The sequence below is a fragment of the Oncorhynchus masou genome, chromosome 30 (genome assembly GCF_036934945.1).
Source record: "Oncorhynchus masou masou isolate Uvic2021 chromosome 30, UVic_Omas_1.1, whole genome shotgun sequence".
NCBI lineage: Eukaryota > Metazoa > Chordata > Actinopteri > Salmoniformes > Salmonidae > Oncorhynchus > Oncorhynchus masou.
In genome coordinates, this window is record NC_088241.1 from 60,827,144 (window position 1) to 60,850,624 (window position 23,481).

The window sequence follows — 23,481 nt, forward strand, 5'->3', positions numbered from 1 at the left end:
GTTTACATAAGCTCTGAGGAGCTGGAGGTGGGGGGGGGGGAGACCCCGAAGAGAGGAGGGGGGATGAGAAAGAGGAGGAGTAGTGGACAGAAGTCCACAGGCGCTGGCTGGGGCCTAAAATACAGGGCTGCTGCCAGCTGTTCTGCTCTCCAGCTGTTCCTGCATATTCTCTCTCTCTCTCCTGATGCACACATGCGCACAGACGGAAACAGCAACACGTACACAAACACACTCAGAGAAGCAGACAGGCACATATACGCATGTACACACATAGATACTGAATGAGTCAGAGTAGTCATCTCCAAGTCTGTCTTCATGGTGTTATGGTCCCAATCTGTCCTATGATACGGTCCCAATCTGTCCTATGATAAGTCCCAATCTGTCCTATGATACAGTCCCAATCTGTCCTATGATACAGTCCCAATCTGTCCTATGATACAGTCCCAATCTGTCCTATGATACGGTCCCAAACTGTCCTATGATACGGTCCCAATCTGTCCTATGATACGGTCCCAATCTGTCCTATGATACAGTCCCAATCTGTCCTATGATACAGTCCCAATCTGTCCTATGATACAGTCCCAATCTGTCCTATGATACGGTCCCAATCTGTCCTATGATATGGTCCTAATGTGTCTTTATGGTGCAATGCTCCTAATCTGTCTATGGTGCTATGCTATGCTCCTAATCTGTCTTCATGGTGCTATACTATGCTCCTAATCTGTCTTTATGGTGCTATGCTCCTAATCTGTCTTCATGGTGCTATATTATGCTCCTAATCTGTCTTCATGGTGCTATACTATGCTCCTAATCTGTCTTTATGGTGCTATGCTCCTAATCTGTCTTTATGGTGCTATGCTCCTAATCTGTCTTCATGGTGCTATATTATGCTCCTAATCTGTCTTCATGGTGCTATACTATGCTCCTAATCTGTCTTTATGGTCATAGGCTATGCTCCTAATCTGTCTTTATGGTCCTAATCTGTCTTTATGGTGATATGCTATGGTCCCCTGCCTCCAAATCACACACCACTAATGTACCAAAAACTGTCAGTCTCTACCAATCAACCAACTAGCTTGTATCGTGCCTGGAGTAAAGTATGTTGTCATACACTGTACAAAACTGACACGGTAAACATTGTGTGGTTGGCCGAAGTGTTAAACTGTGAATAGCTAGACTAGACATTGAATCACCCCTTAGAGATAACATTGACTTTACCAGAGACTGCTACCGACACGGTTGCTGACCAATTTTGCATGAATGAGAATTAGTGTGTTAGATTAGTGGTAACATAGTGTATGAAGTAGAGAGGGCCATATCATGTATATCATTAAACATAGAGTATTATTTGTGTATACCTGTATAGCAGGGGTAGAAACTAGATTCAGCCATGGGACAATTTTTGTTATAATAATTTGTACACTGCAAATTGACCACAACTAAACCCCAAAATAGACTGCATTTCAAAATAACAATAATTTTATATCTTGACTATATTGAGACACGATCATGTCTCGTTTTATTTGTGGGAATAATTGGGAACAGATTTTCTAAATGAAAACACACTTTTAGCTGAAATTTTGTGATTTTTACCCAATGGTGAAATGCTACGGTCCTATGCTGCAGTTCTGTGCTGCGGCCCTAATCTCTTAGTGAGCATTTCTCCTTTGTCAAGATAATCCATCCACATGACCGGTGTGGCATATCAAGAAGCTGATTAAACGCTATGATCATTATACAGGTGCACCTTGTGCTGGGGACATTAAAAGGCCACTCTAAAATGTGCAGTTTTGTCACACAACACAATGCCACAGATGTTTCAAGTTTTTAGGGATTGTGCAACTGGCATGCTGACTGCAGGAATGTCCACCAGAGCGATTGCCAGAGAATTTAATGTTAATTTCTGTACCATAAGTAACCTCCAAAGTCGTTTTGGAGAATTTGGCAGTAAGTCCAACCCGCCTCACAACTGCAGACCAGGTGTAACCACGCCAGCCCAGGACCTCCACATCCGGCTTCTTCACCTGTGAGATCGTCTGAGACCAGCCACCCAGACAGCTGATGAAACTGAGGAGCATTTCTGTCTGTAATAAAGCCCTTTTGTGGGGAAAAACATATTCTGATTGGCTGAGCCTGGCTCCCCAGTGGGTGGACCTATGACCTCCCGGGCCCATCCATGGCTGCGCCCCTTCCCAGTCGTGATATTCATAGGGTATAACACATTTATTTCAATTGACTGATTTCCTTAAATGAACTGTAACTCAGTAAAATCGTTGAAATTGTTCCATGTTGCGTTTATATATATATTTGTTCAGATTATTTTGTATATAAATGTATGTAAACTTCATGTCAACTCCTCTGTGAGAATATTCTGTCTCTAAATGTTGTCTATCACTAGCAGCTCCATGTCACCAAGTAAACTTCTGAGTACAGTATGTGTAAATGTACTTGTTGATTCTGATTCCAGGCCATATTGTTGGGTGTGTACCTCACTCTGCCCAAAGAAGTGATCAAAAAAGAAAAACGATCAAGTTACAAAAATCGGGATATTATTTTGTATAATATAGGGTATGGTATCGTTATTGTTTCACTAGTTGGCTGTAACTGCACCAAAACTCCAGTATTTTCCCTTCATAGTCTGTGCTCCATCTTCTTTTTTTTAACCTTTATTTTACTAGGCAAGTCAGTTAAGAACAAATTCTTATTTTCAATGATGGCCTAGGAACAGTGGGTTAACTGCCTGTTCAGGGGCAGAACGACAGATTTTATACCTTGTCAGGTCAGGGATTTGAACTTGCAACCTTTCGGTTACTGGTCCAATGCTCTAACCACTAGGCTACACTGCGAGCCAATTATTATTTATTCTTTTAACTTTTATTTCCATGACTGATTAAACAAAATGTGTTTTCTCATGGCTGTCTCTTGCAGACATATTGCTCACCATATGTTTGGAACATCGAATCGCAATAAAATCACAGTATCGAATCTCAATACATATTGTATCGGCACCAAAGTATTGTAATAATATTGTATCATGTGGTCCCTGGCAATTCCCCGCCCAGAGTGGGTGAAAATGCACTTTGGTGTTGAAATTTCCCTTCCTTATGTTATAAAATACATTTCACCACTGGCTCATTCATCCACTTCCTCTCCCCTGTAACTATCCCCCAGGTCGTTGCTGTAAATGAGAATGTGTTCAGTTAACTTACCTGGTAAAATAAGGGTTAAATAGAAAATTAAAATGTTAGAAATTAATGTCACCAAGACAAATATGATTCTTCATGTTCTGAACAGTTCAGTGGGGAATTTCTCTAACATCATTCATTAATAAGGCCCGGGGTTGGGTTTATACTAAGCTAACATATCATTCAGTAATAAGGCCCGGGGTTGGGTTTATACTAAGCTAACATATCATTCATTAATAAGGCCCGGGGTTGGGTTTATACTAAGCTAACATATCATTCATTAATAAGGCCCGGGGTTGGGTTTATACTAAGCTAACATATCATTCATTAATAAGGCCCGGGGTTGGGTTTATACTAAGCTAACATATCATTCATTAATAAGGCCCGGGGTTGGGTTTATACTAAGCTAACATATCATTCAGTAATAAGGCCCGGGTTGGGTTTTATACATATATTCAGTAATAACATATCATTCAGTAATAAGGCCCGGGGTTGGGTTTATACTAAGCTAACATATCATTCAGTAATAAGGCCCGGGTTGGGTTTATACTAAGCTAACATATCATTCAGTAATAAGGCCCGGGGTTGGGTTTATACTAAGCTAACATATCATTCAGTAATAAGGCCCGGGGTTGGGTTTATACTAAGCTAACATATCATTCAGTAATAAGGCCCGGGGTTGGGTTTATACTAAGCTAACATATCATTCAGTAATAAGGCCCGGGTTGGGTTTATACTAAGCTAACATATCATTCATTAATAAGGCCCGGGGTTGGGTTTATACTAAGCTAACATATCATTCATTAATAAGGCCCGGGGTTGGGTTTATACTAAGCTAACATATCATTCAGTAATAAGGCCCGGGGTTGGGTTTATACTAAACTAACATATGGAATTGTTTTAAGATGGTCATACCATGGATCTTTTAGCCATTTGATTTTTAATTTTAAGACCCCTGTAGGTTAATATATATAATTCAATAGAAACACATTGATTAACAGATTCATACATGGAAAAACAGTTAGTCCAAAAATAAATCAAAAGGAAGTTTGTTTTGAAGCGTCTGTCCTAAATCTGAGAGATATACGAAAGATCAGAAAAAAATATATTTGTGGAATTATCCCTACACCTTTGATGTGGAAATTCCCCATTCACCAGGTTACCTTCCCGTGACACTGAGAGGTCATAGAGCAAAATGGAGAACACCATTGTGTTTAGAGGTCGCCTGACTTTGATTTTTCAATGCCGATGCTGATTATTGGAGGACCAAAAAAAAGCCGATACCGATTAAATTGTGCGATTTTTAAAATGTATTTGTAATAATGACAATTACAACAATACTGAATGAACACTTATTTTAACTTAATATAATACATCAATAAAATCAATTTAGCCTCAAATAAATAATGAAACATGTTCAATTTGGTTTAAATAATTTAAAAACAAAAGTGTTGGAGAAGAAAGTAAAAGTGCAATATGTGCCATGTAAGAAAGCTGACGTTTAAGTTCCTTGCTCAGAACATGAGAACATATGAAAGCTGGTGGTTCCTTTTAACATGAGTCTTCAATATTCCCAGGTAAGAAGTTTTAGGTTGTAGTTATTATAGGAATTATAGGACTATTTCTCTCTATACCATTTGTATTTCATTAACCTTTGACTATTGGATGTTCTTACTGTTACACTGGCAATACTAAAGTGACTGTAAAGCTTCCGTCCCTCTCCTCGCTCCTCCCTGGGCTCGAACCAGGAACACAACGACAACAGCCACCCTCAAAACAGTGTTACCCATGCAAAGCAAGGGGAACAACTACTCCAAGTCTCAGAGCGAGTGACGTTTGAAACGCTATTACCGCGCACCCCGCTAACTAGCTAGCCATTTCACATTGTTTACACCAGCCTCATCTCGGGAGTTGATAGACTTGAAGTCATAAACAGCAGAATGCTTGACGCACAACAAAGAGCTGCTGGCAAAACGCACAAAAGTACTGTTTGAATGAATGCTTACGAGCCTGCTGCTGCCTACCACCGCTCAGTCAGACTGCTCTATCAAATCATAGACTTAGTTATAACATACTAACACAAAAAAAACTAGCCTTAGGTCATTAATATGGTCGAATCCGGAAACTATCATCTCAAAAATAAGACGTTTATTCTTTCAGTGAAATACGGAACCGTTCCGTATTTTATCTAAGGGGTGGCATCGATTTGTCTAAATATTCCTGTTACATTGCACAACCTTCAATGTTGTCATAATTACGTAAGATTCTGGCAAATTAGGCAGCCCAAACTGTTACATATACACTGACATTGCGTGCAATGAACGCAAGAGAAGTGACACAATTTCAACTGGTTAATACTGCCTGCTAACCTAAATTTCTTTTAGCTAAATAAGCAGGTTTAAAAATATAGACTTCTGTGTATTGATTTTAAGAAAGGCATTGGTGTTTATGGTTAGGTACACATTGGAGCAACGATACGCACCGCATCGATTATATGTAAAGCAGGACACGCTAGATAAGCTAGTAATACCATCAACCATGTTTCTAAACCAATCTAAACTAGTGATTATGATTGATTGATTGATTGTTTTTTTATAAGATAAGTTTAATGCTAGCTAGCAACTTACCTCGGCTTACTGCATTCGCGTAACAGGCAGACTCCTCGTGGAGTGCAATGTAATCAGGTGGTTAGAGCGTTGGACTAGTTAACTGTAGGTTGCAAGATTGAGTCCCCGAGCTGACAATGTGAAAATCTGTCGTTCTGCCCCTGAACGAGGCAGTTAACCCACCGTTCCTAGGCCGTCATTGAAAATAAGAATGTGTTCTTAACTGACTTGCCTAGTTAAATAAAGATTAAATAAAAGGTGTAAAAATATAAAAAATAATAATCCAAATCGGTGTCCAAAATACCGATTGTTATGAAAACTTGAAATTGGCCCCAATTAAATCCGCCATTCCGATTAAATCGGTCAACCTCTAAATCGTGCTTGTGAGAGTTTTGTCATAGAGGGGTCAGATTATTTTGTAGCCCAAATGGACGCAAAATATGTTTTTGTGGAAAGACCAGGATGTCTCCTAGTCTGACAAACAGAGCTGTAGCTCTGCCACCTTCCACTGCAGATGCGGAAGGCCGACATCGGCAGATTGAGATGCAGCCCATGCAAAAAAATAGATATCTCTAACTTAAAACAGACAGATATGCTAAATCTAAAATCTACTTTATATGTATCTTACCTCTATATTGTTTTATGTCCTCTGGATTCGAAAAGAAAGATGAGTTCAACGGTGAGCCTGTCAGTTAGCATCAACTCTCACACAGCATCCAGCCTAGCTGACTCAATGCTATTTTCCAGATTTGTTACCACTTTTTTTTTCTCTGGGCTCCATTGATTTAGTCACCCTAATTCTAGCCATCCTACAAGGGAAAAACTCCAATCACTTTTGAACGGATTATGATAGAGATATGAGGTTCAGAACATTCGATTTTCCATAGAGTAGTATCTACACATTTACCAAAATTTTACCCATCGGTCAAAATATGTGTTTTTGATTGGACCCCCTACAGATTGTATTATTTATACTGGGTCATAGAATACGTCATTATCATGATATTGTCATTTTTATGTATTTAACTGTATGCCCAGTATATGTGGCTCATTCAGGAGTCAGAACCACCCTAGTGTTGCAAGCACCAGGGTCCATCCACAGAATTAAATAGAACTAACAACTGCAATGGTCATCAAAACAAGACAGGCCATATAAGGGCAATAAGACACTATGCAGTATATGCCGTTTAGCAAGATGCTTTTATCCAAAGCTATTTACAGTCACGCGTGCACACAGTTTCTATGTATGGGTGGTCCTGGGAAACGAAACAACTATCCTGGCATTGGAAGCGTCACGCTCTACAAACTGATCTACAGAGGACCTCCGGTGGCCAGGCTACACACTTGACCCCGGGTGCTTCTCGTTGTATAATCTGGAAGAAATCCAGCACAACGGCAGAACCACATGAACACTACATATTTAAGATCTTAATTTGAGCAAGCTTTCTGCAACAACAGGATGATCAAATTAAGATAAGGCATCTGTATCATAGAACAATGACACAGTGTGTGGTTGAATTCAACTGTACTGAGTAATTTGGCTGCATTGCACAATCTTCTAGGAAGCCCTTGTATATGGCAAATGTACATAGGAAGTCTGATATTCCTGAATTCATTGACATAATTGGTGAACGCCACACCTCAATCAGAACATTAATTGATCTCAAATTGAAATCTCAATACCAGTTTTTCAGGGTATACGCGTTCAGCCAAAGCCAATTCCAAAAGCACTAGATCACCAGAGTTGGCGACATGCTCCGGTACTTTGGCGACTAGTACGTGTTTTTTTTTTTTAAACCTCCCGTTTTGGGCTGGATGTCTAAATGTGTAGTTCATACAGGCATAATCTATAAGCAGAATAACGTTTTTACAGATCTAAGATCTTAATTTAAGCCAGTTTGATACAGCAGGAAAATATTCCTGCAGCAACAGGAATTATAATGTAGATTATAATAATGGACATTTTTGTAGGGTTGATACATTTTTTCATGTCTGAAATGCCAAAAGTGCCATTTCCCTTACACTGCCCTTGAGTAGGCCAGCCCTCGAGTAGGCCAGCCCTCGAGTAGGCCAGCCCTCGAGTAGGCCAGCCCTCGAGTAGGCCAGCCCTCGAGTAGGCCAGCCCTCGAGTAGGCCAGCAATTCAAGTTGGCCAGCCCTCGAGTAGGCCAGCAATTCAAGTTGGCCAGCCCTCGAGTAGGCCAGCAATTCGAGTTTCAGCCAATGGGCTTCAGCCCCTTGCCATTTGAGTCACAGCTAGCAAGACCCACACAGCAGTAAGAGAGCAATGACGTGGTGCACATACAGTGAGGCAAAAAAGTATTGTCAGCCACCAAGTTCACCCACTTAAAAATATGAGAGAGGCCTGTAATTTTCATCATAGGTACACTTCAACTATGACAAACAAAATGAGGGAGAAAAAAAAATCCAGAAAATCACATTGTAGGATTTTTAATGAATTTATTTGCAAATTATGGTGGTAAATAACTGCCTAAATACTTTTTTGCCCCACTGTATGTGATGTAGTGCACAATTTTAGGGGACCACTTTTGGCTCGTGAGCACTACTTTCAGAACTACTGGCTAAAAGGTATACAAGAGTACCGGATAATATCTTTAAAGCTGGAACCCTTAATGGTCAAACTACCACATCCGTTTACAATATTACAACAAAGACGTTACTGCAAACAACAGTGCTTTTACCCCATGACACTGATAGAACAACAGAATATGTACAGCTTCGTCGACAAAACCAAAACAATAACGTTCATTGGGCGGACAGTGGCGCAGTTTGAAATACGGCTGAGACAGAAACGTAAACTCAACTAAAGGCTGCTTACAATCTGGTTTGGGCAGGGGAAAAAAACTGTGCACTTGGGAGTCTCCACATAGGACCATCTAGATGAACTAGGGCTGGCCTGGAGAAGGAGTGCAGGGTTTGTGTACGCACAATGCTCTCGCCGAGCTAGAAACAGAACAGGCCAGCCAGAACAGGGCACCTATTGTGCTCCCACAGGACTATATTAAGGCCTTATCAGCCTGCAACATCAACAGTGTCCTCTGCTTCCTACTGCCTACTGAGCAAACAACCAGGATATGCAGCTAGCGCACACAGCTTTAGCATGTTAACGAGCACAGACACCAGGATCTACAGCTTTAGCATGCTAATGCTAATGAGCACACACACACCACTGTGATAAGCTAATGATGACGTCTATCGTGCTAATACTTACCATGCTAGCGCTAATGTTTTGGAGGTGGTAGCTATCAAATACATGACCACATGAGTAGGGAAAGTGGGACACCTAGTCAGTTGTACAACTGAATGCCTTCAACTGAAATGTGTCTTCCTCATTTAACCCTGCCCCTCTGAATCAGAGAGGTTCGGGGAGCTGCCTTAATCAACATCCACGTCTTTGGGGCCCAGGGAACAGTGGGTTAACTGCCTTGCTCAGGAGCAGAACAACAGTTTTTATTTTACCTTGTCAGTTCGGAGATTCGAACCAGCAACCTTTCGGTTACTGGCCCAACGCTTTAACCACTAAGCTACCAGTATCAGTGACACAGCCGACAGGAGTTACCGTGTAGCTTTGAGAGTACAACATACAGTTGTTATGTGTATACAGGGGAGCAACTTTGGTTTTAGAAGTGGGAGGGCGGCATTATTCTTCCCCCCCCCCCCCCCAAGTCAGATAAACACTCCAAACAGCCTACCCAGCCTACCTACCATCGTTGCCTCGTTCTGTATCGCATTCCAATGATAAAACTGGGGGGACAAAAATGCACAGGTTGAAGGCATCCATTTTGACGGGCTTAAATCTTTGGAGTTTTGTATATCAGGATGAAGTAGCCTGAAGCCGAGATTACCTGTCGAGGGAGGAATTCTTGAGTACCAGTATGATATCAGTTACTGAAACGTACTGCAAGCTAGGGGATAAACTCCATGGTACACAAAGTGCCTCCAGATGCTAGCTCTCAAGCTACGGCACAGTATTGTATAGAAAACTAGACGAATGTCAGAATCTTTGGTATGGTTGTTGTTGGCAAGTTAAAATGTTGGACTGCATCCCTATATCAGGTTGTTATATATATATATATATATTAGATATATGTTTTGTAAATAGGAATTTGTTCACTGCTGTTTTAATAGTGTAATATACTGACTGTGTTTTGTATTGATACAGAGTGCTACAAGTACAAAGTAAAGTTGACACTTTACTTTAGAACAAGTTGAGTCAAACTCTGGACAAAACACTAATGAGTAAACAAAGTGGAATGAAACAAACGAGCCATTCCATGACATTTATGGGCTTTTCCAAACAACGATGCTTCATTGCATGGCCCAAAGGCTCCAACTGACTAGGCAATGGAACAGAACATTGAAATCAATTCAAATGCTGAAAATTGATCTACCCCTCCTCCCAAAACAGCCCTACATGTACAATATACAGTCGGTATTGACTGGCTTATAGGATTGTGGAACGTCAATATGGGCCTCCTCTTCGACACAAGCACTTGGATCGGCCTATAATCATTTTGCGTTTCAATTGGGGCTGGAGAGATGGCAGCAGCTAACTGAACAAGGGGGTGCTAGTGAGCACTGATTGGAGAGATGGCAGCAGCTAACTGAACAAGGGGGTGCTAGTGAGCACTGATTGGAGAGATGGCATAACAGCTTGAGCACTGAAAAGATGGCAGCAGTGAACAAGGGGTGCTAGTGAGCACTGATTGGAGAGATGGCAGCAGCTAACTGAACAAGGGGGTGCTAGTGAGCACTGATTGGAGAGATGGCAGCAGCTAACTGAACAAGGGGGTGCTAGTGAGCACTGATTGGAGAGATGGCAGCAGCTAACTGAACAAGGGGGTGCTAGTGAGCACTGATTGGAAAGATGGCAGCAGCTAACTGAACAAGGGGGTGCTAGTGAGCACTGATTGGAAAGATGGCAGCAACTAACTGAACAAAGGGGTGCTCGTGAGCACTGATTGGAAAGATGGCAGCAACTAACTGAACAAGGGGGTGCTAGTGAGCACTGATTGAAAGATGGCAGCAGCTAACTGAACAAGGGGGTGCTAGTGAGCACTGATTGGAAAGATGGCAGCAGCTAACTGAACAAGGGGGTGCTAGTGAGCACTGATTGGAAAGATGGCAGCAGCTAACTGATTGAGCACTGAAAGATGGCAGCAGCTAACTGAACAAGGGGTGCTAGTGAGCACTGATTGAAAGATTGAGCAGCTAACTGATGGCACTGATTGAAAGATGGCAGCAGCTAACTGAACAAGGGGTGGTGCTGATTGGAAAGATGGCAGCAGCACTGATTGAGCACTGATTGGAAAGATGGCAGCAGCTAACTGAACAAGGGGGTGCTAGTGAGCACTGATTGGAGAGATGGCAGCAGCTAACTGAACAAGGGGGTGCTAGTGAGCACTGATTGGAGAGATGGCAGCAGCTAACTGAACAAGGGGGTGCTAGTGAGCACTGATTGCTCAGCAGTTTCCATTGCTTTACACGTTCATTGGAGGACCTAACAACAGCACCACGTAGTTGCTGGTTCTGATGATGGCTCTGAATCAGCCACCAATGGACAATCACGACTTAAAGACACAGCAATATGACATCATCAGAACAGAGGGGCGACTTCCTGCTTACCGACATCAACAGATTTTAAACAGCCAAATTGTGGCAGCCTTGGCAGAGTAGACGTTTGTCTACCAGCTGTGTACAATTACATCATATCGCAGAATCTACCTTTAAGGCGAAACAAAGTGAGCAGACTAGAAAGAACACGTTATCATGCTAGCTACGGCTAAATTGACAGGAACAGAGGTTGAAATGCGCTGTCATGCTAACTTAGAGCTAAGCGTCAGTTATGGACCCTGACAGATAACAGTTTCCTCCTCCTAGCCCCAACGGGTGTCACTTTGTTTCAGTATACAGAAGGCAGAGATATTGTCAATGGAAACGAGATAGAGCTGTTAAACATGGATACAGTGGAGCTACTGTGCGTCATGGCATTGAGCGATATGTGAATGTGCGCGCGCACACACACACACACACACACACACACACACAGTTAGCCAGAACAAACACTAGACGGGTGTGTGTCTGCCTCAGCATAATTGTTGTTCCTCTCCTAGGAAGACACACAAGGGGTCTGACGTCACATATTTCATGCCACTCCAATCCAAACACCTCACAGCCACGTTCTAACTGACTGGAGATTAGAAAAGGGACAACTTGTGTGTATTTCATGGTCACAGAACATGGTCACAGAGCCGGTGGTATAAAACACTGCTTCACACCAAAGAGGGGAGCACAATCAGAGACTAGAACTCGGCCAGCAAGCCAAGTGGTGTCTGGAGTGCTCCTCTTAAACAAAAGCTATGGAAATCATAACCTTGAGTCACATATTGTCTACTCTCATTCAAGCACATCGGCGACAACAACATGTTGCACTGTATGTTACATAATAGGCGTTACCGTCGCCTATGGAAATGGTTATTAATGAGGGTCAAATAATGATCTAATAAGGGGTCGGGTTCTGCAGACGCACAAAAAACAAACAAACAAAAAAAATACTACAGTACTTACTCTAGAATAATACAGTATACTACATTCCGCAAAGACACTACAGTAAACACTACAGTGCTATACAGTAAATACTACAGTATACTACAGTCCGCAAAGACACTACAGTAAATACTATAGTATACAGTTGAAGTCGGAAGTTTACATACACCTTAGCCAAATACATTTCAACTCAGTTTTTCACAATTCCTGACATTTAATCCAAGTAAAAATTCCCTGTTTTAGGTCAGTTAAGATCACCACATTATTTTAAGAATATGAAATGTCAGAATAATAGTAGAGAGAATGATTCATTTCATATTTGATTTATTTCATCACATTCCCAGTAGGTCAGAAGTTTACATACACTCCATTAGTATTTGGTAGCATTGCTTTTAAATTGTTTAACCTGGGTCATATGTTTTGGGTAGCCTTTCACAAGCTTCCACAATACATTTGATGAATTTTGGCCCATTCCTCCTGACAGAGCTGATGTAACCGAGTCAGGTTTGTAGGCCTCCTTGTTCGCGCACACTTTTTCAGTTCTGCCCTCAAATTTTCAATAGGATTGAAGTCAGGACTTCGTGATGGCCACTCCAATACCTTGACTTTGTCGTCCTTAAGCCATTTTGCCACAACTTTGGAAGTATGCTTGGGGTCATTGTTCATTTGGAAGACCCATTTGCAACCAAACTTAAACTTCCCGACTGATATCTTGAGATGTTGCTTCAACATCGCCACATAATTTTCCTCCCTCATAATGCCATCTATTTTGTGAAGTGCACCAGTCCCTCCTGCAGCAAAGCATACCCACAACCGGATGCTGCCACCCTCGTGTTTCACGGTTGGGATGGTGTTCTTCGGCTTGCAAGCGTACCCCTTTTTCCTCCAAACAAAACGATGGTCATTATGGTCATTACGATGGTCCTCACTATTTCATCAGACCAGAGGACATTTCTCCAAAAAGTATGATCTTTGTCCCCACGTGCAGTTGCAAACTGTAGTCTGTATTTTCTTAGCCGCGGTTTTGGAGCAGTGTCTTCTTCGTTGCTGAGCGGCCTTTCAGGTTATGTCGATATAGGATTAGCTTTACTGTGGATATACCCGTTTCCTCCAGCATCTTCGCAAGATCCTTTGCTGTTGTTCTGGGATTGTCAGAAGTTTACATTGGTTGGAGTCATTAAAACACATTTTTCAACCACTTGACAAATTTCTTGTTAACAAATTATAGTTTTGGCAAGTCGGTTTGGACATCTACTTTGTGCATGACAAGTAACTTTTCCAACAATTGTTTACAGAGATTAATTCGCTTATAATTCACTGTATCCCAATTCCAGTGGGGCAGAAGTTTACATACACTAAGTTGACTGTGCCTTTAAACCGCTGGGAAAATTACAGAAAATGATGTCATGGCTTTAGAAGCTTCTGATAGGCCAATTGACATAATGTAAGTCAATTGGACGTGTACCTGTGGATGTATTTCAAGGCCTAACTTCAAACCCAGTGCCTCTTTGCTTGACATCATGGGGAAATCAAAAGATATCAGCCAACACCTCAGAAAACAATAATAGACCTCCACAAGTCTGGTTTAAGCATCATGTTGTGGGTGGCAGCATCATGTTGTGGGGTGCTTTGCTGCAGGAGGGACTGGTGCACTTCATAAAATAGATGTAATCATGAAGCAGGAAAATTATGTTGGATATATTGAAGCAACATCTCAAGAAATCAGTCAGGAAGTTAAGGCTTGGTCGCAAATGGGTCTTCCAAATGGACAATGACTCCATGCATACTTCCAAAGTTGTGGCAAAATGGCATAAGGACAACAAAGCAAAGATATTGGAGTGGCCATCACAAAGCCTTGACCTCAATCCTACAGAAAATGTGAGGCCAGAACTGAAAGAGGTGCCAGGAAGGAAGCCTACAAACCTGACTCAGTTACATCAGCTCTGTCAGGAGGAATGGGCCAAAATTCACCCAACGTATTGTGGGAAGCATGTGGAAGGCTACCCAAAACATTTGACCCAAGTTAAACAATTTAAAGGCAATGCTACCAAATACTAATGGAGTGTATGTAAACTTCTGACTTCAACTGTATGTGTTATTTCATAATTTTGATTTCTTCACTATTATTCTACAACACAGAAAATAGTACAAATAAATTAAAACCCTTGAATGACTAGGTGTGTCAAAACTTTTGACTGGTACTGTGTACATTCATACACACACAAATAGCCAAAACATTATGTGCCATTAAACTCCCTGAAGAGCACCTCTGAGGACTTGGAAAACTTTGTCAGAGCTCCATGGGTGATTATATGAGGTCTAAAAGGCCAATCAGAATGCCCAGGACACATGAGGAGAGTCAACGGAGATGCACCATTGGTTGAGAGAGCAACCAGGGCTGTGATGGGATGGAAATTGCCTCTCAGAGGGAATCCACCTTTCATTAACGAGGAAGCTTGAGTACCACACAATGAATATCCTTACACGTACAACAACCGGACTGGCTTAATTAAGGTACTTTCAACAACCTCTCCACTGGATTCTTCCAACAGGGGTTGTCACCTGTTACTTGGGGATGAGTAGTTATGCAGAACAATACATGTGTGCCTGCGTGTGTTTTCTTCACGCACCGCGAACCAGAAAAATTATATTGGGGTGGTATGAATTTCAGTCGGTAATTGCCAGCACCCTGAGATGGAACACAAACATTGTTATTTGGACCAAACCTCCAAGGGATCCACATGTTAAACCCCAGGTAGTGCTACCTTACTGGGGGACATCAATGTGACTGGGTGAAATAGCCTGAAAGCACAGTTACCTCAGTGGAGGGTAAAAGACACGTATTGTGAACAACGCTAAAAGCCCTCTCCTCTCTTCACCGGGAGCGTGCGTCTCAACATACGGTCTTAAGGGTACTATCTGAACGCAACTGTGCGTGTCTTTTGGTCATCACAACAGGGCACCTGGCACGTGGGCTTCTGGGGGTTCGGGTTAGCAGACTGCGAGACACGCAACGTCAGTGGAGAGATGGAGAGTCCACAGGGATGGGGGAGAGAGGGATATAGGAGGAAAGAGGGAAGGATGGAAAGAGAAAGAGGGATGGAGAGGGAGGTATAGGAAGGGAAAGAGAAAGGGGAATGGAGAGCGATGAAGGAATAGGACAAAGGGAGAAAATGGACAGGGAGGAAGAGAGAAGGGTGGAGAGGGGCATTGGGGAGAGAAGGGTAGAGAGGAGAAAGGGGAATGGGAAAAGAATGGCGAGAGTGGAAGAGCGAGATGGGGAGGAAGGGAGGGCACGAGGGTTGGGGCCCAGGGGGTACTCACTACTGTGCGCAGTCGATGAGCTGGTACTCGTTGGAGCGCTCGAAGCAAGCCTTCACGCCTTCATCGTCCCACAGCTGCTTGGCATGCTCGAAGAACTCCTGTTGTTCGAGAGAGAGAGAGAGAGAGAGAGAGAGAGAGAGAGAGAGAGAGAGAGAGAGAGACGGGGTTAGGAGAAGGAGAGACACGTGACAGCTCAGGGAGCACGGCGTCTTCAACAGGAGCTTTGGTTTCAGACAAGAGAGACAACTTGTCATCACGTTGGCTTTGCTGTACATTTGCATGATAGATGAAAGTACATTTGATGTGTCCTCTGTAGCAGCATGGTAGATAATCATTGTACATTACTCAGGTGGTGCAGCGGGTGAACTGACTGGTCCTATAGGATGAGAAGTACAACTACGGTGGAAAACATCTGATTCATTCACGACGTCAACACACAAAAAAACAAGAATAAGGGGAAATTATACCCTTCCCTGAGAATGAACATCCCCATAAATACCTATTCAATGATAGACTGCTCTTCCACTCACTTGCCTGTGTAGTGGAGGAGGGTGGGAAGGGGACTTGTTTCATATGAGGTCCGGGCTAATCTAACATGGCAGTGTTGTCTTCTAGACAGTCACAGACACACCAATATAAAAGGTTAACTTTAAAAATCCCAACTGAGAAAGACATGACAATATAAAGCTGAACGTTTAGGGACCAACCAGCACTAAAATCCAAAATACTTTGATGCAACACAAAAAACACACTGTTTGCCATCTTCTGCCTCAGAAGTATACCAATGGGAAAGAGAGAGGGAGGGAGGGACGAGTGGAGGCAGGAAGGCGAAGAGAGAAGAGAGGGAGTGAGGTTCTGAGAAAGAGAAGACTTGTTTTCCCACCCGCTTGTTCCTTAGAGAGAGCCGAGAGCTGGGTTTACAATAATTAGTCCCCCGGTGGGGTCATCGCATAATAACCACAATACAGGCAAACAAATGGCAACAGAGACGCAAAACAAACTCAGATGTTAAAGTCGCTAACGCCGATGCAACAAGGCCTTGAGTGAAGTTTGAACAACCTTGTAAATGGCAGCTTGTTCACGATTCTGCTAAACAGTCTGCGGTGAACTATTGTGCAGTATCGACCGTGTATCTATTGTCCAAAAAACATGTCAACCATTTTCTAGAAACAAAAACACAGTAGGAGGCCATTTACTCATTCTGACAGTTTACTTTCACACCTCAATTACTACCATCAGAAAAACAATTCCTCCACACACTGTAATGTGCAAAATATGCAAGATGGTTCATGGTAATAACCTACACCTCGAAACTACATCTTAATAGGCTCAACTTAAAAGAGGTTTACTGTGAATGTCTCCCTTCACACACTGAGATCCAGCTGTGTATATGAGCACAACCACACCTCTCAGACTTCCTCGTTGCTCTCATTAGTTACAGGTGACATTTTGATGCACCGAGTCAGGATCTCTCTCTCCACATGCAAAGCAGAGTGCGTCTGCATGCCAGGGCAGTTTCCTGGCCAAGGCTGATGATCTCACCGCGAGAACAGGAAGTCGCTAAGCGGAGAGGAGGACACAGAGACAGTTCATCTGCCCGTATCAGCCCAGACGCTGCTGTACTGTGTTTACAGGGAGAATGGAGAAGATATGGGGATGTTGCTTTAACGTGTGCCATGTTACTACGTTACAATAACACTGAGCCTGTCGCTCTCATGACTGAGGAAAATCGGATGTTTTTCCCCCATATGAGTCATTACTTGCACTGTTGTCGACTCAACCTAAGACTGTCAGTATCACAGGGATTGCAATGAGGGTGCTCTAGAACGTTCTATAACTACTGACAAGCACACAGCCTATAATTTTCTACAATTTTGTCCCCCAAAAATTGGCTAAGAAAGGTAATTAATTGTGGAGTGCAAAAAAGTCGAGGTACCCAGTCCACTCAAATCCACAATAATAAAAGTGAAATTCACAACTATGAACCAGTTTCAATTCCTGAAAAAACAAACACTTGGGCAAAACAATAATAATAATAACTGTAGAGAACCTATGTACCCTATTTGACAGGCAGCCTATCACAGGGATGGGGAATACTAAAGCAGCCCTGTGAGTCCCCACAGTCAAAACACACAGGGCCCAACATTGAGCCCTGGGGAGCACCTGGTGACACAAAAACACATAAACAAAACACTGAAGCCCATTAGGAAGCCCTTCCATTTAACCAGCACGTCCTTTACTGAACCTAAGCCTTCATTAGTGATGTGGCGAAGAGAAAAAAAAGGGTCATTAGCAGTTGGGTTCGAAACAACTAGCCCATGGGCCTGTGGCTAATGACGTCCCTGGCTGCTTTTCGGGCATCCTCCAGTCCCTCCACACCGCTACCAGTGCGATCATCTCAGATTCCCTGGACACACTCACCCACCCCTGGGTATCAACGCTATCCCTTGTATACCCACCATTGGACCAGAGAGGGAGATTGTGCTAGGATACCGCTGTCTTTAGTGCCACAACACAGGGTCAATCTATGGCGGATGTGACTGTTAGTCGTTATGTCCAGGTGATGGGTGACATCACAGTCATGTAAAGGCCATGTTTAGGATGGTCTGATACCTGACCTAGAACACAAGGAGGTTGTGGACATTCAGCTCAAAACAACTGCGTGTGTGTGTGTGTGTGTGTGTGTGTGTGTGTGTGTGAGGGAATTCTTCCTGTGTCTTCTGCAACACTGTTGTGTTATGGTAACCACAGACAAAATGAAAAGACAAAGTTCTGGTGAGACGACATTCTCAGTCACGTGTAAAGAGTAATCAACTCACTCAATGAAACCCGTTGGGTAGCCTGCCTGTCAGCTATGGTTTGCTGTCACTAAATGCTCCAGTGTTTCAGTTTGTGCATGTGGATACATATTCCATAAACCGTGAATGCAGCAATATCCACATTGTTATTCATGGTCATCCCTTTTTGAATACAATGGTTCATCAAAGTCCCATGAACGATCCCCTTGAATGTATTTCGGCTTAGAAACCAAGTTGGCGAATACAATGAGACAAAGGATTTTTAGATATATTTTCCAATGCACAGCTATGCACTAAGTCATTTTACAGAGCCTGCGTTTCTGGCCCAGGGATAGCTTTACTGTCATACATAAGGCTAGGATGAGTCATCAACAAAACTAATAGTTCTCCAACACACACACACCATCAGACAAGATCGTCAGGGGAGACACAGCGCTGGTCACAACGCCAGTGAGGCGTGATCCTGCGTCTCTCAGCTACATCCTGTTACACTTCAAAACCTCCCTTCCTGTCAAACACACACAACCACACACACAACCACACACACAACCACAACCACACACACAACCACAACCACACACTTTCTGGTCAAAAAACATAAGCAAATCTCAACTGTCTGACTGCCTGCCTGTCTGCCTGACTCCCTGCAAGTCTGTGTCTGTCTGACTGACTGCCTGCCTGACTGTCTGTGCCATGCCATGCCGTAGAGTCGACTAATCTGGTCTAAATCTCTGCTGTTAGGAAATGGTGATGCAGCCCAGAGCAAATGAGCCCCAGACAAAGGATTCACAGAAAGAGATCGAGAAAGAGACAGAGACAGATAGTGAAAGAGACAGAGTGAAAGAGACAGGGAGAGATAGTGAAAGAGACAGAGAGAGAGAGACAGAGACAGATAGTGAAAGAGAGAGAGAGAGATAGTGAAAGAGAGAGAGAGATAGTGAAAGAGAGAGAGATAGTGAAAGAGAGAGAGAGAGAGACAGATAGTGAAAGAGAGAGAGAGATAGTGAAAGTGACAGAGAGAGAGAGAGAGAGAGACAGATAGTGAAAGAGAGAGAGAGATAGTGAAAGTGACAGAGAGAGAGAGAGAGAGACAGATAGTGAAAGAGAGAGAGACAGATAGTGAAAGAGAGAGAGAGACAGAGACAGATAGTGAAAGAGAGAGAGAGAGATAGTGAGAGAGAGAGAGATAGTGAAAGAGAGAGAGAGATAGTGAAAGAGAGAGAGACAGATAGTGAAAGAGAGAGAGAGACAGATAGTGAAAAGAGAGAGAGACAGATAGTGAAAGAGAGAGAGAGACAGATAGTGAAAGAGAGAGACAGTGAAAGAGACAAAGAGAGAGACAGAGACAGATAGTGAAAGAGACAGAGAGAGACAGAGAGAGATAGTGAAAGAGAGACAGAGACAGAGAGAGATAGTGAAAGAGAGACAGAGAGACAGAGAGAGATAGTGAAAGAGAGAGAAGAGAGAGAGAGAGATAGTGAAAGAGAGAGAGAGATAGTGAAAGAGAGAGAGACAGAGACAGATAGTGAAAGAGAGAGAGAGACAGATAGTGAAAGAGAGAGAGATAGTGTGAAAGAGATAGAGAGAGACAGATAGTGAAAGAGAGAGAGAGACAGATAGTGAAAGAGAGAGAGACAGATAGTGAAAGAGAGAGACAGTGAAAGAGACAAAGAGAGAGACAGAGACAGATAGTGAAAGAGACAGAGAGACAGAGAGACAGAGAGAGATAGTGAAAGAGAGACAGAGACAGAGAGAGATAGTGAAAGAGAGACAGAGAGACAGAGACAGATAGTGAAAGAGAGAGAGAGAGATAGTGAAGAGAGAGTGAAAGAGAGAGAGAGAGAGAGAGTGAAAGAGAGAGAGAGAGAGACAGAGACAGATAGTGAAAGAGATAGTGAAAGAGAGACAGAGATAGTGAAAGAGAGAGAGATAGTGAAAGAGAGAGAGATAGTGAAAGAGAGAGAGATAGAGAGAGAGAGAGAGAGATAGTGAAAGAGAGAGAGAGATAGTGAAAGAGAGAGAGAGATAGTGAAAGAGAGAGAGAGATAGTGAGAGAGAGAGATAGTGAAAGAGACAGAGAGAGATAGTGAAAGAGACAGAGAGAGAGAGACAGAGACAGATAGTGAAGAGAGAGAGAGGGAGATAGTGAAAGAGAGAGACAGATAGTGAAAGAGACAGAGAGAGAGACAGAGAGAGATAGTGAAAGAGAGACAGAGAGACAGAGACAGATAGTGAAAGAGAGAGAGAGACAGAGACAGATAGTGAAAGAGAGAGAGAGATAGTGAAAGAGAGAGAGATAGTGAAAGAGAGAGAGAGACAGATAGTGAAAGAGAGAGAGAGATAGTGAAAGTGAGAGAGAGAGAGAGAGAGACAGATAGTGAAAGAGAGAGAGAGATAGTGAAAGTGACAGAGAGAGAGACAGAGACAGATAGTGAAAGAGAGAAGAGTGAAAGTGACAGAGAGAAGAGACAGAGACAGATAGTGAGAGAGAGAGAGACAGAGACAGATAGTGAGAGAGAGAGAGATAGTGAAAGAGAGAGAGAGATAGTGAAAGAGAGAGAGAGATAGATAGTGAAAGAGAGAGAGATAGTGAAAGAGAGAGAGAGATAGTGAAAAGAGAGAGACAGATAGTGAAAGAGAGAGAGAGACAGATAGTGAAAGAGAGAGATAGTGAAAGAGAGAGACAGATAGTGAAAGAGACAGAGAGAGATAGTGAAAGAGAGAGAGACAGATAGTGAAAGAGAGAGAGACAGAGACAGATAGTGAAAGAGAGAGACAGATAGTGAAAGAGAGAGACAGATAGTGAAAGAGAGAGAGACAGATAGTGAAAGAGAGAGAGAGAGAGAGACAGATAGTGAAAGAGAGAGAGAGATAGTGAAAGAGAGAGATAGTGAAAGAGAGAGAGAGAGACAGAGAGAGATAGTGAAAGAGAGAGAGAGATAGTGAAAGAGAGAGAGACAGATAGTGAAAGAGAGAGAGACAGAGACAGATAGTGAAAGAGAGAGAGAGACAGAGACAGATAGTGAAAGAGAGAGACAGATAGTGAAAGAGAGAGATAGTGAAAGAGACAGAGAGAGAGAGAGAGACAGAGACAGATAGTGAAAGAGAGAGAGAGACAGAGAGAGATAGTGAAAGAGAGACAGATAGTGAGAGAGACAGAGAGAGATAGTGAAAGAGAGAGAGACAGATAGTGAAAGAGAGAGAGAGACAGATAGTGAAAGAGAGAGAGACAGAGACAGATAGTGAAAGAGAGAGACAGATAGTGAAAGAGAGAGAGAGACAGATAGTGAAAGAGAGAGATAGTGAAAGAGAGAGAGAGACAGATAGTGAAAGAGAGAGATAGTGAAAGAGACAGAGAGAGAGAGACAGAGACAGATAGTGAAAGAGAGAGACAGATAGTGAAAGAGAGAGAGAGACAGATAGTGAAAGAGAGAGATAGTGAAAGAGAGAGAGAGAGAGAGACAGAGACAGATAGTGAAAGAGAGAGAGAGACAGAGAGAGATAGTGAAAGAGAGAGAGAGACAGAGAGAGATAGTGAAAAGAGAGAGACAGAGACAGATAGTGAAAGAGAGAGAGAGAGATAGTGAAAGAGACAGAGAGAGAGAGACAGAGAGAGATAGTGAAAGAGAGAGAGAGACGGAGAGAGATAGTGAAAGAGAGAGAGACAGAGACAGATAGTGAGAGAGAGAGATAGTGAAGGAGACAGAGAGAGAGAGACAGAGACAGATAGTGAAAGAGAGAGAGAGAGACAGAGAGAAATAGTGAAAGAGAGAGAGAGAGACAGATAGGGAAAGAGAGAGAGAGATAGTGAAAGAGACAGAGAGAGAGACAGAGACATAGTGAAAGAGAGAGAGGAGAGAGAGAGATAGTGAAAGAGACAGAGACAGAGAGAGATAGTGAAAGAGACAGAGACAGAGAGAGAGAGAGAGATAGTGAAAGAACAAATGAGACAAGAGAGTAAGAAAGAAAAAGAAAATCTGGTCCTGTTACCAATTCTGCTGTATTATTTTGTCACTGGCTGACAAAGAGAAGAATGGATCTGAATGTATTGAAATCCCAGCCTGACAATAAACACCCCATAGCCAGAAAAAGTTCACAAACATGTCACACGGCATTTCAGGGAACCTTCTTAGAACTAAAACAGATAAATATCGGATTCATCTGCAATTATCAATGGTCTATTTTGGTTTAAGGATGTTTGGGTGGGGGAGACAGTTACACAGTAGTATTCAGTGTCTTCAGCAAGCATTACAAAACATCATTGCGGAGGTCTGTCTGAAGGGCGGGCTTATCCAGACAAGACTGGAGGTCTGCGACTCAAATTATAAATTTGTTTTATTTATTAATTTTATTTAACTAGGCAAGTCAGTTAAGAACTAATTCTTATTTACAATGACAGCCTAGGAACAGTGAGAACGACAGATTTTTACCTTGTCAGCTCAGGGATTCGATCAGAGACAGATTGAAAGAGAGAGGTTACTGGCCCACACGCAGAGACTAAACCACTAGGCTCCCTGCTTCCCCATTAAATTTGGATGAAGGAGAAAAAGCAGAGACAGATAGTGAAAAGAGAGAGACAGATAGTGAGAGAGATAATCGGTAGAGAAAGAGACTTCTTGCTATCAATAGCCTACTAACTAAAACATATGACTGATCTCACTTTGTTTACAAATGCTATGTATGCTATGCCGGCCAAATGAAGTCACAGTGAGCCAGACAACTCCATACTGCAGTGTATGGTGTTGGTCCTGTTACCAACCCTGCTGTATTATTTTGTCACTCTGACAAAGTGGGAATGGATCGTCCATTGAAATCCCAGCCTGACAATAAACACCACTAGCCAGAAAAAGTTCACAAACATGTCCATTATTTCAGGGAACCCTTAGAACTAAAACACTCTATGGGTTCATCCATTATTCAACCCTGTCCCCTACACTCTGGTTTAAGGATGTTTGGGTATTCAACCCTGTTACACAGTAGTATTCAGTGTCTTCAGCAAGCA

At 42.6% G+C, this 23,481-nt stretch overlaps 1 protein-coding gene across 2 annotated transcripts in view; it reads right to left on the reverse strand.

Moving 5' to 3' along the window:
- LOC135522901 (guanine nucleotide-binding protein G(olf) subunit alpha-like) overlaps positions 1-23,481 on the reverse strand; it is a 120,030-nt gene that overhangs the window by 79,118 nt on the left and 17,431 nt on the right. For both annotated transcript variants that reach the window (XM_064949591.1, XM_064949592.1), the window contains exon 5: positions 15,682-15,779. In XM_064949591.1, coding sequence (XP_064805663.1) covers positions 15,682-15,779 — 98 coding nt within the window. The remainder of the gene's footprint in view (positions 1-15,681; positions 15,780-23,481) is intronic.